Consider the following 18506-nt stretch of genomic DNA (forward strand, 5'->3'; position numbering starts at 1 on the left):
GGATTCTCATGTGCTTAACCATGAACAAACATTAACACTCTTATAATAGTACCCTAGTAATGCAGGACACAGAATAAACAATTAACTATGCAGAGCACTTCTGTTTTGACAGCAGAAACTGTGGTATTGCTACAGGTTTCATGTGACCAAGAAGGTCAGCAACTCTGTCCTTTTCCATGTACGCATATTTAAGTATTTATCCACTCTTGCCAAGTACTGTAAATGGTGTAGTTAGATGCATTTTTTAAAAAAAAAAAATAACCATCCCAGAATTTTACAAGCATGTATCATTTAAGATCGGTCTTGACTTTCAAGCATTAAGGACAGACAAGAGGAATGTGCAAGGCGCAAGACTGGGCGTGACAGAAAACAGATGCAACTGCCGAATCTTGGCTTGAAGAGCCAGTCTGACTGAAAGATGAAGACTTTTTAAAGTCTTGCCACTTAGGACGAAGCATCCAAAAAGCAACAAGGTATAGAAAAAGAAAGATAACAGGGCAGGAACCGCACTCCTTACTGAGAGAACAGATTTTATAGAGTTCTTACACCCTTAGACAAGGCCTGACAGTGAAGATTATTGCTTATGTAGAAATGCTAGTAATTCTGGAAAGAAAAATGTTTTTGTTGAATACAGAATCGGCTTGAGATTACTTACAGTGATTCAATAAATACAGTTGATAGGTGGGTTAAAAATCAATACGGTGAACTGCAGAATCAAAGACTCAAAAGAACTTTATAGACTACTGAGATTAAAAGCACAATTAGGATATTTTTTTGTCCTCTAAAGTACTAAGTGTTTCTTTTTCCTTTAAAACAAAGAATTATTAACTACTGAACAGTAGTATCAACAAAACAGCAGAAGAGACCAGCAGGTAAAGCATCTTCAACACCCATAAAAGCAGGCTGACAACATCAACTGCTGACTCAAAATGTGCATGTGCGTGTTACTAACAATCTTCCTGTTTATAATTTTACCCAGACTGTGTACATGACTAAAATTGCATAAGCAATCCACTGTTTCACAAGTGTTTGCTTTTTCCGTCTCATATTATCATCAGCTCCAAAGCAGACAAGCACCATCTATCTTACTTATCTCTGCCAAGCAAAAATAAGGTTGCTTGGCTGTTTGTATCCACATTTGAACAATTTAACCCAATTTTTAAACAACTTTTTCTACATGTTACTGTGCTGAACTGAACTTTTTCATATTGGGGACCTACCTGAATCTTGTTCAGGAGCTTAACACTGGGCTAGCAAAATACAAACCTTATTCAGACAAAAGCAGACAGCTTTTCTAGAAGGTTAATACTTCAGACCTCTGGCTTGACTCAAAGAAGTTTTCATTGCTCCTGTGAAAACTTGTGCAGTTTTCATAATTTTGATTAATTTGCACAAGCTCCAAGATTTGCTGAGTACTCCAGGGTCAGATCCGTTCTTGCCTGCACTGATCACGCTCCAGCTGAAGGCAGAATACAGCTCTGCCTGTAACTGCAGTACTGACAGTACTGAGCAGTACGGGGCCAGGACTCAGCCTCACAAGCTAGGAGCCACCCCTGCCCACCCCCGTGCTGAGCCCAAAGATTATGCCTAAGGAATACAGAGCAATCCTAAACTGGAAAAGGCATAAAGCGACAAACTGTGATGGGATTCTCTTCACAGGAAGACACAAATTCAGAACACACACTGGTAAATAAGAGGATACAGAGATACATGCTGAACAACATATGGAGAGAACGCAGGAGTGGTTTGGCACAAATCCTTGAGCAAGCATGCAGAGCACAAACCAGATTAGAAAAGCGAGGAAAAAAAATCTGTGGATATTAGAGATGGACAGACAAACAGAATGATAAAAATTTTGACGAAGCTGAGCGAGAAAAAAAGAAATACACAAAAAACCCTAATAGATTCACCAGCTAAGTAAAAATAGGTGAAAGAATATGGGGCAAAGCAGAAGGGAAGAGATGGTAATAGAATATGATCAAGTTCAAGGCATGAGGGAAGAAAGAGGAGAGGACATGGCCAGTTTAGAATAGAGACAAAGTTTTTCAAAGACCTGTCAACAAATATATGCACAAAACGCGCTGGAAAACGTATCCCACTCGCCCTAGTGCCGATTCATGTTACAGCGCTATTAGACTTTTCTTATTGTTAGCATTATTCTATCACTGCTTTCTTGGCAGGGTTTCGAGTGGAGAGTTTACAGGTTCCAATATTCCTGATGAAGGAGGTGACAAGAGGTTGGAATGCATTTTTCCTTTTTTTCCGCCCCCCCCCTCCCTTAAAACACTCCAGAAGTCGCACATACCCAACATTAAAAAATTACAATTATTGTTCACTGTACAGCTGGGAATTGCAGACCAAATATTGCGTTACTGCCACTGTGCCCTGTGGCATTCTGTAATCGTGCATGGTTGTGAAATAAATTTCCTACCTCACGAGGTTCCCTGCCTCATTCAGTGCACTAAACAGATCTTCACAAGTGATCAGCCACGGACATGCAGCTGAAGAATGCTTTTGTGAACCTCCGCGGGTCAAGAAGTACCAGACAAGTTGTTTCGGCTGACTGAAACCCCTACATCCAATTAGGAGAAATGCTGAGCGCATACAGCTGCACTTAAAAATCAATGAATGGCACTTATGCCTCAAGTACTCCTTGTTGCTCCACAGTCTAGCAAGTTATAACTCAATACACTGAACTGGCACATGAAAGATAAAAAGTGTCTGTATACCTGGATTCCTAACCTGTAAAATGAGGTTGATAAATTTCCCTCAAGACTCAAGAACAGTACAAGTAATATAAGTAATACTGATGCTCTAATAAATTCTAAAGAAAAGTCTATAATCAAAAAATTGTTTTCCAAGTTTGGATATCATGTATCTAAAGAGGCACACCAATAATGAGAAAACAAACCACTGAACAGCTATTAAAGCATTAATGAGTGATCACACACTACCTAGAGCGAATTATAAAAAATAGCACATGTTGTAATCAAACTTATAATAGTCAAGAAAAGCTGCAGAGAGAACTAATTTGGGGAACTGCTGGTTTTGAGTGCTTGATAGTATTCATAAAAAGGTTATATTTGCATGCAATGTTAGGCAACGATCATCCTGGACACAGCTGTGCAAGACAAAAAAAGCGGTTAAGTAGTAAAACCTTAAACTGGATCTGGAAATGTGACATGGTGTAAAGAAAATTTTGGAGCAGCTAGCAGTCACAGAAAAAAAACCCCAAACTTCAAGTTACACAAATCTATTTCAAAACTATTAGCAACAAATCGTTAACAGCAAACAATATTAACATACTGCAAACTTCTGAAGTTAGCAATCAACCAATTTCTAAACACTTGTGAAGAGGACATGAGTAGTAAAGCTTATCATGGGGAGAAATGCAGTTTAGTTCAGAGAAGACATTGACATGTTGTTTACAAATAAAATGGACAGTTATTTGCTGTTACAAAGGCCGTGTGATGCAGTGATGATAGATGCAGCGTAACTAACACACAACATTTATCAAGTGTTAGACAGACTTACCTGAAGTCATCCAAACTCAGGCTACTTCTGCAACAACAGGCACATAAATTACCTCAGAGCCCAGGAGAAAATGATGTTAAACCCGCCCCCCACACCCCACCCAAACAACAAAAACCAACCAAACAAGAAAACCCAACCAAATTTGGCAAGACCTATCCCAACAAAACTGAACAGGCTTCAAGCATCACAACAAGTTAATAAAACACGTGGTGCAATTAGGAGTTCTTGACCTAAAATCCTAGGAAAGTGAAATGCAAACGGTCCCTCCATGTTTCATCATCACAGCCTTGGCCTTTGTATTTAAAACCTCAGTTATTGAAACTTTCAGGTCTTCACTGACGTTCACCACAAGCAGCTACCAATTTACAGAGAACCGACTTTCTTAAAGTTACCTGTAGTGCCAACCAGGCAGCTAACTTTTTCTGTAACCTATGTTCAGAAGTCACGTAGGAATCTAGTTCATTCAGCCAATACAAAGAAAGGGCTGTGGACTTACTTTATGTGATAATACCATTCCCTACCCCCTCATATTAGATATAGTAAAAAACACTTCCCCCCCCCCCCCCCCCCCTTCTTCCTTTCTCATGGATTTTAAGAACCATCATGCATTTTTACATTCTACATAAGTTGGTACATGGAACCAATGCCTCTGCCAATGCTCAGCAATTCCAACCAAGACATTTAAATAGATGAACTGCAACACAGTCACCGCACACATGATTTTATCTCACTGACGCTCCTGAATTCTGGACAAACTGATAACGGATTGAAATACTCAAATTTTAGATTTTTGTTTTACAAGATGAACTGATGCTAGGGCATCTTACACTGTCTTTAGTCATGTTAACTGTGCAACTGGAAACATAACCCACCAAGTTGGAACTGATGGTGACAAACAATTACATTGCACACAACAGTTCAGAGACTTTAACTCTGTAGGTTTTACTCCTAACCACTCCTCAGAATTGTTAGTATCTTTTCTACTTGGTCCCTTACTTGAAAAATTGTTTTATTTGCATTGCTATCCCAATGATGAGAAATCACGATGTATTTATTTCAGTATGTGGTCATGGTGTACAGAAAAACAAGACAGATGTATAGCTATCCTGAAATCTGGGATTTTACATCGCATAACAGCTTTGCTTTTTTCGTTAAGACTTCCAACACAGAATATCTTTAAGTAATGTAGTAATGTATTATAAATACATAAATATGAGAGAGGGAGAGTGAATTCTTGTCCTCTCTTCTACACACCCAAAATTAAGTTGCTAGAACTGCAACTTAAAACATCAGTTTTCATTGGCCGCACACATTAAACATTAGGTGGAAAATACCAGTTACGGAGTTAAATGTTGACAACCACAGCTAGTTATCAAATTATCAGAATACCCTCAATGTGACTTCTTTACACTCCAGAAATACTTGTAACTTCTGATCTATTACCTTAGCAGTTTTCACAGCACATTACTTGTCCTATCTGTACACAAAAAGCCATGATTATTTTTTACAGTTCAAAGAAGTAATTCAAACCAGAAATTGCACAGATAGACACTTCCTCCTACTTTCCCACTTGTGTTTTCTAGAAACTGCTCTATAATTTTCTTTTCTTACAATAAGTGAAATCTTTCAACACATAACCCACACGTACATTCCACCAGGATTTCATATATATTACTTTATCTGACTTTTTAACCAGTAGTATCTATACAATATACACACAGTACCCCTTGCAAAGCATCAAAGATACGGAAAAAAACCCTAATCTATTTGCATATAAGTTCTCTCAACTGGAACTAATGCTAGAATAGGGAAGAGAAGGCAAGATAAGGTATGTGCATATGGATAACTTCTGGATTAATTCCATATGTAACCGTTTTTAAATTATTTCACACCCCCCCCACCCCCATCCTCCGGCAGTGACTGACTGTACCATATTCTGCAGAGGGAAACTCCAAAGCAGCAGGCAAAATGCTTGCAGACAGGACCTCTGATAAGACCTCTGCTTCATGGAAATAATCGCTGAGGCACCACTTCAGGACCATACAGTATCTCATATCGTACACCAGCATATATACTCAAGGCATTCAAACTGTTCTAAAATGTAAACCAGATACATTTTCAGTAATGGTAGGGATACTGTTTGAACGCCAGAGGAATACGTTGTAACAGTTTCCCAAACAAAGTTTATTTTGTAGCCAGAGATACATTTAAAAATCTCTAGGTAGAGACTGCCTGTAATTTCACCCTGTTTTGAAAAGTCAAGCACCAAGGAGGTGACTTAAATGTTTTTGCACTTTAACTGCATTTAAGAAGTGTATGACAGGATACTTTCAACCCTTGATAAGAATAATTTTAGGAAAGATACCACAAGGCCTATTTAGAGGTCTGGATGAAACCCTGTAGCCATCTTTGACAGCAAGCAGAGTGTGTTGTAAGGTCACCATTCCTAGCGGAGTATCACGCAGGCGAGAAATGCAGTTTGGTCTAGCTGCCCTCCATGCCTCTTTACTAAGGAAACAGAAGCTTGTCAGCACCAATCTGAGAAAGCACTACACCAAAGTGGAGTCCTGGATCTACAAGAACTATGACTACGTAATAGATGTCACCAATGGAGATACTTTCAAGAGAACGATCATGTAGTTTTTGAAGAACATCAGCAGAAGAGAAAGGGATCTCACAATAACACACTTCACAGTCAGCTGCAAATCAAGAGGGCTGCTGCTAGGTGTATCTCTGATGAAAGTAGAAGTTAAATAAATTGTCACTACTCCTCTAGAAAAGTAATCTAAGATGATAAACACCAGCATTTTCTCACCACCATGGATCTTATTTCACACCAAGAAAGAAAGTCTATCTAAATTAAAGACTGTCTCACTGAAGTTTTCCTTCTTTTGGCTAGACAGTAAGAGTAATTCAGTTGGGCTAGTCTATGACTGAGCCATCTAGCATAAAATGAAAGACAAGAAATTACGAGGCTTCAAGCTTACTCAGCCTAACGCCACCGTGGAAAATCACCCATCCATACCGCAGGAGATGCTCTTCTCCCCCACAGGCCCTAAGAAGCCTGAAGGTGGTCTCTAAGTATATAGCCCAAACCCAGAAACAAGGCTTCTGATGCTACATTTCTGCAATGAATGGGGCGAGCTGGGGGACAGAAAACACATTTGACCTAGGAGAAACGGCAAATCATCTTTGTTACAACAAGGGCAGATTCCCACTGTGTGACTGGATTGGTTAGACACAGGGTACACTGCACCTGCCCCTGTAAGAGCTGAAATCCAAGATGACACAGCTCTGCACCAACAAAATTGTATTTTATATATACAGTCAATTTTCTCACCACTTTATTTCCATGTTATCTTATTCTCACTGTACCTTTATTTTTCCCTTCCCCCTTCTCAAATGTTGAGGTCTATATCACATTTAGAATTCTTTAACGTAAACCACTTGAAAGCAAAAAGACACCGTGTATAATATTGTTTGCCCCTTCAGTAATTTGTCCATTAAAAAAAATAAAAGACCCCAAAATTGAGTCGTTAGTATCAGGCAGTAGCAAAATTCCTAGTTTAATATTTTGATGCTTTTAACTAAAAACCAAACACACTTAAAAGATTCTACCATACTTACCTGTTAAACCTCGAATTGCGTGTTGGTGACTCTGCTCCTCTTAAAAGGTGTCTGAAGTACTACAACAGATAAACAAGGTATCAAAGAAAACACTGGACAAACTGAGGTAAGGGCTACTATGTAACGACATTGCATATTCAGGAAACAAAACAAAAAGCAAGGTGACCATAACCTAGCTCTTAGAATGTTCATTCGGAAAAGGGCAGACCAAATTTGCAATACATGCTCCCAGGACTACTTATTTTACTTTACGTAGTCTTGAGGTTGACAAATGAAAACCAAAACAGAAATAAAACTAAAATCAAGTACCAAAATCCATGTCTTTTCCTTGTTAGAAAAATACAATTAAAAAAATCAAGCATTTGAAGCCTTATAACTATTTCTTAGAAATACACTTTATTAAGAATAGTGCCAAGTAAGGTTAAGTACCTATTCCCAGGACAAGTCAATGTATTCTGCCCCAAAATAATGCGAGAAGTTTAACATATGCAACCTGATTTACATACACAAACACTAAAACAGACAAGAATTGACTCACTCCTGAGTGTTTCCTATTAGAAGGCCTTAGGCAGCTTAGGCAGTGTGGGGAATTATTTATACATATATATATAGATTTACATAAGAGTGTGTGTGTGTATATATATATATACATAAAAATACATATATATAATATTTATATGTATTATTTAATTTTTTAAAAAAACTTGCATTCAGTACGCAGTCACAGAGCAATCTTAAAATACCTAGTAAATTGCTTTGAATGACCTTCCTGAAAGCAGAGACCTTACTTTTAGCTGCTGGGATGCATAACACTGAAAGTACCTAATACAACCTTTGTACCTTTCTTTACTTTTAAAAATACAATGATGCTTAAAGAAAGAGATTCCTGATAGTGTTGTATATCCATCACGCAAATTACTTTTGCATTGAATCTGCAATCATAAAAGAAGGGGTGGAGAGGATTTTGTAATAGTAGTAATATACAAAAATTGTTACATCAAAAAATGAAGGGTGTTTTTTCATTCTGTGTTGAACTAAAATACGTTCAATTTTCATACTGAGACTGGTCCCACCCCTGGAATGTTAAATAAAGTGGAAAACAAAGACAGATTTTTAAGTTCCACATGCACATGACTTGTAAATAAGGTATCCTAAAACAAATACAATCTTACTTCTAAGACTACTCTTCACATCTTTCACACTTACCTCATCACTGTGACAGAACATAGGAGTAAAAACATTCTCAAGCAGAGAAAGAACATGCTCATAAGCTTCAAAAAGACACCTCATGGTTTGAAGTTTCACAACGTCCATATAGGGACCTTCAGCAACTATAAAAAAAATTTATAAAGACATATATAGGCATATAAAGTTGAGGGGGGTTTCTGGTCTTAGTTTGTGATTGTTTTGCTAACTGCTGTAAGTCTGACAAAAATAGAAATAAACTGACAAACAAGGCTTAAGCACAATATAACAAGGGGGTAATAATTTTTCAAACTATGGCAAAAGTAAAGGTTGATCATATTTAGATGAATTAGTCTTCACTTTATTAAAGAATGCTGTTTAAATTCCAGTGTAAATTATTCCTTTCAAATTCAAACTTACTTCTTTGAATCTCTTCCACAATAAAAGGATCAAATCTGATTTTGTCAATGCTTTCATCCAAGCAGTAAGTTTTGTAAATTTTCTGTACTTCCTCATGAAGAGACATCTTCTCAGTATCTGATAGTTCTGGTCGCAAAATTCGGTCATTGAATTCCTCTGAGAAGTAAAGAAAATGTAGTTGTTGATCAACTTGGCAAACAAATAGCATCAACCCATTTTCCAGGAGATACAGTAATTTGCAAAACTTTAAAATGAAGAAACATAAGACATCTCAAAATCTCAAGTAATGAGGTAGCTACCTTATTAACTGTAATCCAGATTTGTTCATAAAGTTGTTACTGAAAATCTATTGCAATTAAAACTAAACATCCCTTACCACAGTAAGGATAAATCCATGAAGTTCTTCCTGAATCAGAAGAATGATCTTTTTCTTCCCAAATTACTAAACTGTAAATTGTCGTTTTCTTTTAGCATGATTTCCAGTTCATGCTAAACACACATGGAGCCCCAGCAGCCCTTTATACCAGTCATCTGCCCATACTATTTCATTCCTAAGACCCAATCCATCATAATATTTTTAATATCTTTAGTATCAGACTAACTTGAAAATGAACTTCCCCTGGCAAAATAAAAATTCTATTCAGCACAATTATTGTGCAATCCTACTCGATTTATTGGCCCATCCTGTTAACAGCGTGATTACTGGCCGGAAAGAGGGAAAATCAGGTCGTGTTCGAGCATTTGATTAATTTTTCAAGTAATAGACAAAAATAAACTTAACCTAGAGAAAATCTACCTAGATCATTCTGGATTTTTCTGGTGGGATTTTTTTGGGGTTTTTTTTTTGGGGGGGGGTTTATTTCCCTCAGTAAGTGATTCTTAGCCAAAATATTTCTATCAAGTGAAGAACGAACTACAGTAGACAGTTTGAGACAGCGTAACTTGAGAGACCTAAATGACATTCATTGTTTTATAAGCTAATACACAGGTTTGCCACTTATGAGAATGCAGGAGAAGTTTAGAAGAAAGAAAATTTTCATGTCTACCCCCAAAAAACCATTGATCATGGGCAACAGCCACATTCCGAGTAGCCCTCCTGCTGGAGGGAAGCAGCTCTAGAGAACTCTGGAAGGGTCAGTGTAGAACCCCCCTGAAAGTACCACCAGCACTGAACAGGCCGTTGCTTTGTTGGATTTTTGGTGAGGATAGGAGCTTTCTGACAAAAAGCCAACATGTTTGGAAGGATTATTAATGCATAAAAAGCACAGAGATTATTTATATTTCTCTTATGTAATGACTAATGATTTCTACAGTATTTTAGGAGATGAAAGTTTGTTGAATGTATTTGACATCTTTCTGGTGTATGTAGGGGCTTGGAAATGAAGACAAACCCATTATTTCCTACGCAACATGGAAATACTTGCTTACTAAAAGCAAAAACCAACATTATTTTGGTAAGCCAGCTGACAAAAAAAACCTTGAGATGAACCATTCTAACTTACAGAACTTTCACAGAAAACCTTACTATTATAAAGTAGAAAGCTTTTAAAACATTTGTGTAATGGTAAATCCAATTACACGCTTCATAAGCAAGATACAAGTTACTGAATAGAAGGTTTTAACACCTTTAATGTTTCTGTTCTTTACAGAAATCAGACTTTAAAAGCTAGAAGAACACGAGAAGCATTTCATGATGAACAGATAATTTCAGAAATAACCACCATAACTACATATTAAAAAGAATCATTTGTACTTTGTATCAGTGGCCAGAATTCTTTTCTTTTCTATTTTCTAATATTCTGTTCTAATATTTAGAATATTTCTAAAATATTCTGCTTTAAAACAAACGGCTTCTACCAAAACCCAGAAATATAAATAAGGCCTACAGTCCACACCAGCATTAGCATTGCCAAGATTAGTATTCAAGAATCAGGACATATTAAAGTAAAGCGAACGCAGATTTGAAAAGGTTAACATTGCTTAACAATGCTGCCTAGTTCTGAGACTGAATATTCACTTCAACATGCAAATGCTTAAAGCTTTTAAAGATCATGAAATACACCTCAGCACACGTACGCAATCTTACCTACAGTCAGGCAGAACTGCAGCACATGGACTGCCCCTTCCTGTTTCAGGAAGTTCATAAACCGAAATAAAAGGTCTTGCTGATCTCTGATCTCCTTTAGCTCCAGTTTCAGTACCTTAGTAAGTCAAAAAATGCAGTCAGCCAATTTTCAAAGTTTCAGTGAGTACATAAATAATGCAAGGAGTTTTAGAACAAAAACATTTATCCAAAGAAGGAAAGGAAATAAATGTTGCCTTTGCTTACAGATGGCTTTTTATTTCTTGGTTCTGCAAATTTCTGAAGGAATGGAACCAATGAAGAAGTAGGTTCAGTTGCTTTCTCAGGCTGCAGAAAAAAACGTCAAGAGACAATTGGGCAAGAAAGCTTCCTTAAAGGGGGAACAAATTACTACTGTTTTAACTTTGTCAATACTCACTGGACTATCATCAATGAAGATCAGCAGCAAATGGTTGACAGTGTCCTGCAGGAAAACAATACAAAATTTAATATTAAAGAAACTCAACAAATCAGATGAAAATCATTTCACCACTACATTATGCCTAAGTATAAACCTGTGAGTTTATTAATGCTTTAAAAAACCAAAGCCTGGCAACGCATGTTTCAGAATTGAGCTTTCACAGTCTCCCTAAATATTTACAAGTCAGGGAATTTCTGAAGAGATCTGCACAGAAACATCCTTTACCCAGTGGAGGAAAGCTCTAGTAAATATTTTTACTATTAGTGCAGATCTAATGAATTACTAATACTTTCACAGATACAGTACTTTCTGTTCGCAGCTAGGCAATACCTTCAAAAAGTATTGGAATTTGCCTATTAAAATACATGCATAAATAAAATCAAAGATGGCAGCGTTCTCCCTTTAGAAATAAATGCCATCTTATTTGCAGAATTAAGGACAAAAGAATTTATTTCAATAAAGCTGCAAAAAAGGCTGGTTTACTTAGACTGCTATAAAGCTACATACAGCTAGAGTTCAAGTAATTGAGTTCTTGTTTAAATGTAGCTATAGCAATTTGAAGGTGCTTATACTAGCACAGCATTTTCCCATTTGACAGGAATTATAGTCCTTCATTAAAAATGCATTCTTAAGAGATCATTCCAATACTGTATTTTAAGTTAGTTCAGCCAGTTAAGCACTCAAACTGGTTATAATGAACAAACAAAAAAGTTGGCCGCAAGATTTTTTCCTTTTACCCAGTAAGAATGCACAGCACTAAAGTCATCGTGCATCATTTGCTTTACCACAACATACTTAGTAGGAAAACAGTAATACTGAATAAATTAAGATTATTCCTGCGCTCTGAAGTCTTACAGGATCAGCTAAAAAATCCATTGAGGGAAGGAAAACAGAACCAGGCAGAATCTCTCTTATCAGAAGAGCCAGGGATCTGAAAAGAAAAAAAAAAAAGAAAAAAAAAAAAAAAAGAAGAAAAAAATCAGAACCAATGCTAGATTACATAATTTTCTAAGACAAGTTTCCAATGTTGTTACATTTTACTGGGAAATATTTTAGTATTTAATAATAGCTTAAGCGTGCTATTTTTAAGACCAATCAAAAACTCATAAGCAAAGGGATAAGAAGGGATGAGGAGGATAACTTTGGAGTTCATTCTTTCACTCCCCAAAATTACTGTATTACATAGTGTACAGATACTTTAAAGAATAAAATTTAAATATTTCTATACCTGCACTCTGTTGACTTTGGGGGCAAAATATAAGGAAACAGAAGTTCAGTAAGTTTTCTTAAGTAGTGAAGCTCATCTCTTCGGCTTCTCAAAGCAACATGGAGTTCTGGTCCATATTCTTCTAAAGCAGCTTGCTGCAAAAATTCTGCATTTTTTACTGCAAGTAAAAGAAGTAGTATTACAAGTTGTTTCAGCTTTTTTCTCATTGTGACATAAGAGACGATTGCTCTTCATTTGAGCTAAAAAGTTAATACTTTTAGTACATATACAACTGCCAAAAAGGGATACAATGTCTTTGAAGCCTGGCTATGTAAAAATAAAACCTCACACTGAAATAAGAATTCCTTCACCAAACAATTGCAGTTTGCATGGTTTCCAGAATGTTTTCTCATTTACAATTACTGAAGAACTCAACATCTTGATTTTTCTAAAAAACTGCTTTGCCCAAAGTCTGCCTCTATTTGCTTTTTCCCTGACCTCCTTCACAGTCCCCCTTTCATTTGGCTTCTACATAACTGACCAGCCTACAACACAATTTGAAACCAGCTGCAACTTTTACTCCATCCTGTTACATATCTGTTCCCTGCTTAGAACATTTAGAAACAAATGTGAATGAACATGTTTTAAACACAGTGTAAATCAAACCAAAACCAGTACAAGGACCTCCAAGAGTGCTGCTTACAAGTAGCTGTATGGAGTTGAAAGAATACCTGCTTTATCACATTAAAAACTATACATATTAATTAGAAGCAACAACATTGTATTCCTTCAAGTCACTTCAAAGGCAAGAACTGAGCTGTAATAAATCACACCTAGCTGCAATCCGGCACAGCCTCGTGCCAAGAGCCACACTAAGCACTGGTCAGACACAAAATACATACCTGTTACCTAGAAGGTTAAAGCTTGTTTCCAGAATATTGAATTTAGTGCAGAAGCCTGCTAGCTTGTCCTTCACAGCCAAGAACAAGTGGTATCAGCTGATATGGGGGATGCAGGGATGTATATTGCCTGATAAATCTGCCTAGTTGGTGCCACTAACAGCAGAGAGGAGGAATGTGTTCTCTGGCCAGAACAGGTAATGAATCATGGAGGTGTCTGTGCAAACAGCGAGGAATTACTAAAAGACGTACAGGTACCAAGAGTAGGATAAAAGGAAATGCCCCCTAAAGCAATCATTTGAAAAAGGATTGAGAAAAACAAACAGAAAAGGCGAGGCTCAACTGGCAACCAAAGCAAGGTCTGAAAGCTGCCTCGGAACGATGTATTATGGTGGCTGGTTTCGCAACCTTTACTAGAAAGAACCACTAAAAGTTACTTTCAGCTGCTACTTCACCTATCTGCCCTCGGGGAACAAGCCTATTCCTTTAGAACACTGAAGAAAATGGCTATATTTTCAACGCTGTACATTTAAGATACAGTTCTTTGCTGCTACAGAGAAGTGTTTCCAACTCCTCAGTAGAAATCAAAGGAAATACGAAATCTGGCATCTTCAGCACTGCAAGATAATCTATTATCTTGAAATTGCTGTTGCACCACCGAAGACATCTAACATGATCACACTATGTCTCATAATTCATGTTATTCATTACCACAGAACCAATGGCTTATATTTATGGATATCAAGCAGACATTTTGAGGGAATGGAAGAAAGTTCATGACTCCAGTTAAAGTAAACATCTATGCTTAAAACGAAACCACATTTAGTGGATACAGCCATTTAGTGGAACACAGCCAGTGAAAAAAAAATAAAGGTAACTATTTTCCAACAGGAAGCATTGGAAGTATTCTTTTATAAGCAAATATTTTCCAAATATTCCTTCAGTGTGAAGTTTTAATATAATTTTTACATTAGGCTTGTGAAGATATTTTGGGGGGGATAATAATTAAACATGCTACTGCTCAAAGTCTCTCTGTGACTTATAAACCTAACTTTTCAATGTACTGAAGAACTCCACTGTTCATGTTAGCGTACAGATGGCAAAATCATTGTAGCTATGGAGTTACAGTTACAATACAGTTCATGGACATGCAAATCCTTTCATCTATAATTGCTCATCTGGAATATAGAGGAAAAACTTCAAGAAGCTTTGTTAAATGATCTTGATCGCCCTGAATAAACAAAAACCACATTCCTGTTTACTATACAGAGAAAGAAATTTAGTATTTTCAACGTGGGGAAATGAAAATCAAAACTGAGAGATTTATTTGTAGTGTAACTTTTTCCCTATTTGTCTTTGCAACCTCCAGAAGAAAAATGCAAAAAGATCACTTTTTTTAAAAAAAAAAAAAAAAGACAAGGCAGCGAGGATGCAAAGATTTAGCAAATATAGTAACAAACACGCGTAAAGAAACATTTACACTTACCCTTTGAAACTGACAAGATATTAAGTCTTTACATTACCTTTCTGCCTGGCTTTGGCTATCACTTCAATGTGTTTCATCGCTGCCTTGAGCATTTTCTTTGTCACAACAGTTGGAATATCCACCTAAAGAACAGTTTTAAAATAAACCCAGAATTGTTCTAGGGTTTTTTGCTCAAATTTATTACAGACAACTATCAAACATATTAATTTGCTTATATGTCCCCATTCTAACCATAAAATGAACCCTTAAGAAACAACACATTAATTCTCTCATGAACTGACAGTAGTTCATTCTTCTGGGCAAAGCATATAACATCATGTAGAACTAAATGCCATAAATAATAGTGTTAACACATTTATTGTCAGCTTGTTCCCATTATGATTCTTCCATTGCAATAATTATAGTAATGCAGCTTGATTTCCAAGTCACAGTATACGAAACTTTGCTCCACATGAAGATCTGACCACCAACAAAAGCAAGTTAACAATGTTCTGCTTCTAGTACTTGTATACCTTAACCCTCAGCAATCCCTCAGCAATCATGTCCACAAGGAATAAAAGCTAAGTGAAACCTTCCTCTCTATAAGCAGAAAAAAAGTCACAGCTCAGGTAATGACAGAACCAAAAGAAAATTTGAGTTACTGAATCAAGGTGACTGTTAATGTCAATGACACCACGTGAATCAAAAAAAAAGCACGTATGATTTAATCAAGGATTGTATTAGAGTCCTGCATTTATGCTTTCCTTGATGGCTATGAAAATGAAAGGAAAATCACAGAACAATTTAGGCACAAACGGACCTCAGGACCTCCACAGGTCAAACGTTCCAGCCCCAACCATCTTGGTGGCCCCTTGGTTGAACTTGCTCCACTCTACTAATGTCTCTTTTGTAATGGGGAGCCCAAAACTGGGCTCCTAGATGCTGTCCAAAGACCATCAACTAAAGGCAGATAATCACTTTCCCTGATCAGTTGGCTCTGCTCCTGTTAATACAGCCCAGGATGCTCTATTAACAGTACACACTGCTGGCTCGTGCTCAGCTTACTGTCTACCATGGGGCCACGTCCTTTGCAGCAGAGCTTCTCTCCACAGCCACCCAGTCCCCAGGCTTTACAGTTTCAAGGGATTCTGCTTTATCAGTTGCCGTAGTTTCCACAGAAACTTATCTAGAAACTGACTCAACACTTTGCACGCCCTTTATTTCAAGCAAGAGCCAAAGAGGTTTCAGAGAAGCAGAAACATAGTTGCAAATGCTCAAAATTTAAGATTTCCAAACAAGTTTCTTTCCTAATGGGTTTGTCTCTCCCCAGTATTAAGTCAAACAAAGACCTGAAGTAATGAAACAGAAGCATAAAAGTGCTTTTTCCCAGTCGAGGACAGAACTGTAATTGCCAAGGCCCCACCAGAGCCGACAGAAAAGTTGGTTGTTTATTCAGTTGTGCAAGGAGAATAGCACACTGCCCTGTAACGCTGCAGTTGCACAGCTATGACCTGACCTGGCCAGCCCAGCCAAGCTAGTACAAGCAGCTAGAACTCCTGTAACTAAATTAAGGTCAGCTCCTATTTACAAGCAAGAAAGTCGGAGCTTCTGCTCATCAGTGGAAAACCCTGTCCTTTTAGACTCGCATTTCAACAGTAATTTCAATCAATCAGGAGTTTCCTACAGAACATAGGGACAGGGGAGTGTTTATTCCTGCAGAGGCGAGTCAAAAAGCACAGCAAGCAAACTGTTACCGACACTTTTAGTAGATAAAACCAACTTTTGACAAAAATTTCAACCAGATGCAGGTCTACCCACATCATACAAAGGGACACCTTCACTTCCCTTCAAAACCTATAAGCAACCCAGAAATGGCCACAATAAGGAAATTCCACATTGAGGCAGGGGGGGTATTTCAAGAGCTAACTAGTCTGAAGTGCTGGTCACTTTGTTCAGCAACCGTGTCCCGACAAACCCACCTAAGCAGCCCTAAACAGAAAACAAAGAAAACAAAGGAATTCATAGAAGATTATTTGTCGAAAAGATCCAAGCTATAACTGAAAAAAAAAAAAAAAAAAAGGAAAAAAGTCTGGTTTTCCTTACACATAGTAGTTCCTGAATTTACAAATTTTGTCTATTAGCTAGAACTATCGCTTTCAAGCACTTAATAACAAATCCAAATTGAAAGAGTGCTATTTGGCAAAGGTATAAGACTATTTTATTGTGCAATCGGTGATTAATTTCTTCTCAGGTGAGGCTATAAAGGACATTGTATCAGAGCTAGAAGGCTACAAAGCATTCTATCTTTTCAGTTAACTACTGAAATTTTAAACTAGGATTCCTAAAACGACAAAAAATTAGTATTTTATTTGCAATGTGTGTATCAACTCTGACTTCCACACATTTTCAGTAGTACATGCTTCACAGCTATTAAGGCTGTCGGAATCTGTATGTGGGCATGTGTACACACAGAAACACTTGTTCAGCAGGAAAAAAAGGTATGAGCTGAAAAATATAGCATAGCATAAGCAACCATGCTCCCCTAAATGGCTGAGCATGCCAAGTTTCAATTTTGTTCCAAAACACAAAGTTAATATGAGTATCTTTTTGCCTGAGATACTTGTATCACTTCACACAAAGAGACAGAATTAATTATATTATTCTGTAGGATATATACAAATAAATCCAAACATTTGTAGAGAGAAATGCATTTCTGTGATAATCTTTATTTTGTAGTTCCTCTGACTGTGCTTAATATGTGTATATGTTTTAAGGTTTTTTGCACATATTGTCTACCCAGATACATAGAACTGAAGACATTACATTTAATTAATTACTGTCCAAGGCAAATATGGTAAATTAACACTACTTAAAGATGCTATAGCTGATCTGAGATAACACCAGTAATATCTTATTACCTGATCAATAGAGGAGACATCATAATTTTCTGAATCAACAATGGATCTACTAACAATGCAACTAATACCCACACGTATTAAAACTCAAAATTAAATTTCAAGACCTTGCTCTAGATTTTCACTTTGAAAGATTTACTCCACTTTCATACCTCCATATAATGTCTGTGTTACACGGACATTTCCTAACCTTCTCCCATATTCACTTTAGAAAAGCAACATGCTTGAGTTAGAGTAAACAAGAAAGTCATCTGGATTTGATATACAACAAGGACAGAATCAGGCTGTTAATCAGTTATGACAGAGTACATGTACAACTTGTAGGTCAGGAAACATTGCTGTTACTAAGGAGGGGGGGGGGGGGGGGAAAAAGACATATTTATGGTAGTTGCTCCAACAATGGAGCCAGCACTGAATAAATCTGGAAACTGAGTAACTCTTCTGGCTTAGAACAGCCAGAAAGCTGGCTTGAAGCACTCTACCAGAAAAGAGAGTACATATGTTAATATATTAAACACAGCGAATAAAAAAGTTGAATCTTTTAGTCTTCAGAATGTTTTTTACGAACTACATTAATAACAGAATGATACCTGTTTTAATTCTGATACTCTTTATAGACAATGTAAGGACCTTGTCTGCATTTAAACAAGTCAAGCAAGCAGAAGCTATGAGATGGGTACACTGCTAACCATTTTCTAACAGTTCTTTTTC

At 37.0% G+C, this 18506-nt stretch overlaps 1 protein-coding gene across 5 annotated transcripts in view; it reads right to left on the bottom strand.

Moving 5' to 3' along the window:
* Window positions 1–18506, bottom strand: part of SNX14 (sorting nexin 14) — a 65451-nt gene that overhangs the window by 22282 nt on the left and 24663 nt on the right. For 4 of the 5 annotated variants that reach the window (XM_037393160.1, XM_037393163.1, XM_037393164.1 and 1 more), the window contains 10 exons: window positions 14939–15023; window positions 12538–12694; window positions 12165–12240; window positions 11268–11312; window positions 11096–11176; window positions 10853–10967; window positions 8767–8922; window positions 8368–8492; window positions 7162–7220; window positions 3535–3561 (listed from right to left, as the gene is read on the bottom strand). In XM_037393160.1, coding sequence (XP_037249057.1) covers window positions 3535–3561; window positions 7162–7220; window positions 8368–8492; window positions 8767–8922; window positions 10853–10967; window positions 11096–11176; window positions 11268–11312; window positions 12165–12240; window positions 12538–12694; window positions 14939–15023 — 926 coding nt within the window. The remainder of the gene's footprint in view (window positions 1–3534; window positions 3562–7161; window positions 7221–8367; window positions 8493–8766; window positions 8923–10852; window positions 10968–11095; window positions 11177–11267; window positions 11313–12164; window positions 12241–12537; window positions 12695–14938; window positions 15024–18506) is intronic. The other variant, XM_037393161.1, reaches the window with a different exon arrangement.

This window comes from Falco rusticolus, chromosome 6 (genome assembly GCF_015220075.1).
Source record: "Falco rusticolus isolate bFalRus1 chromosome 6, bFalRus1.pri, whole genome shotgun sequence".
NCBI lineage: Eukaryota > Metazoa > Chordata > Aves > Falconiformes > Falconidae > Falco > Falco rusticolus.